Genomic DNA, 1023 nt, shown 5'->3' with positions numbered 1-1023 from the left:
TTTTTGAAGATAGACACAAGTCTTATGGTTTTGGAATGACGTGAGGGTAAATAAGTAAATGACAAAATGTTCATTTTTGGATGAACTAACCTTTTTGATGAAGTGTTACTAAAGCATTCATAACCACTTCACACATTCTCTCACGTGTCTGTCATTACAAGGCTATTTGTTTAACATTATTGATGGTTACTTAATGAGAAATGTCATTGATGTGCTCTGTTGGTAGGACTCTGATGATCAGTCATTCCGCCACCTTGACCTTGGAATCCTCCTTGTTGAACAAGAAGGTATTGTGTGCCCATCTTCTCTTCAACTCAATCCAGCCTCAGTTAAGATCATCATTGAGGGAGAAGTCGTGATGGAAGGCATTAAAGACTTGCCAAAAGCTGTGTGCATTCTCTTTGGACTTGCATATGCACTGCATCTCAATTACCCCAAATCGATGAAGAACACATTCCAATTCATTCAAGTTCTCCTCATGTTGGGCCACCGTGACTTAAAACCCAAGTTACAAACATTAAAAAATCAACTTACAATTTGATTGACAAAGGAGTTGCGGGAAACTACCATCAGAAGCCATGGCAGGTTATTGTTCTCAAGATGCACAATGAATCTTTGAACAGATTCTCTTGTTCAGAATGTCCTGTCACTGCAGTAAGTGATCCAAAGTTTAGCTGTGTTCTGTGCTAAAAGTGTTTAAATCTGCATTTTTTTTTGCTATATTAATGAGTTAACGTAGTCAACTCAAGCTTAAACTTTTAGAGGCTTGCCTCAGGTTTTAATGCTTATCCAGTTTTAATGCAATTCTAGTCATTATCATGGATATAGCATATTGTTGAATACTGTGTGTTCATGTTCCTCTAAACAATTTACAATTGTTAACAAGCAAAAATGTTTTCTTATGCAAAAAATGTTACTTGTCTTTTGGTTGAAAAGTTAAGTACAACTTTTTGTAAACAATAAAAAAAACAAACATTGAAATGTTGTTATTGTTTATTTCTTTAAAAGTAATTAAAATAATTT

The 1023-nt window shown here is 34.5% G+C and overlaps 1 protein-coding gene across 1 annotated transcript in view; it reads left to right on the top strand.

Annotated features, from left to right (window-relative positions):
• The window catches only part of LOC107745950 (uncharacterized), a gene marked incomplete at its 3' end in the record, with an annotated part of 1889 nt that extends 1501 nt beyond the window's left edge, over nucleotides 1-388 (top strand). Inside the window, exon 2 of the mRNA XM_016559982.1 lies at nucleotides 227-388. Within this exon, the coding sequence (XP_016415468.1) occupies nucleotides 227-388 (162 nt within the window). The remainder of the gene's footprint in view (nucleotides 1-226) is intronic.
• Nucleotides 389-1023: the final 635 nt, after the last annotated feature.

Source organism: Sinocyclocheilus rhinocerous, unplaced genomic scaffold (genome assembly GCF_001515625.1).
Source record: "Sinocyclocheilus rhinocerous isolate Xijiao unplaced genomic scaffold, SAMN03320098_v1.1 scaffold29931, whole genome shotgun sequence".
Taxonomy (NCBI): domain Eukaryota; kingdom Metazoa; phylum Chordata; class Actinopteri; order Cypriniformes; family Cyprinidae; genus Sinocyclocheilus; species Sinocyclocheilus rhinocerous.
This window is presented reverse-complemented; position numbering and strand designations above follow the sequence as displayed.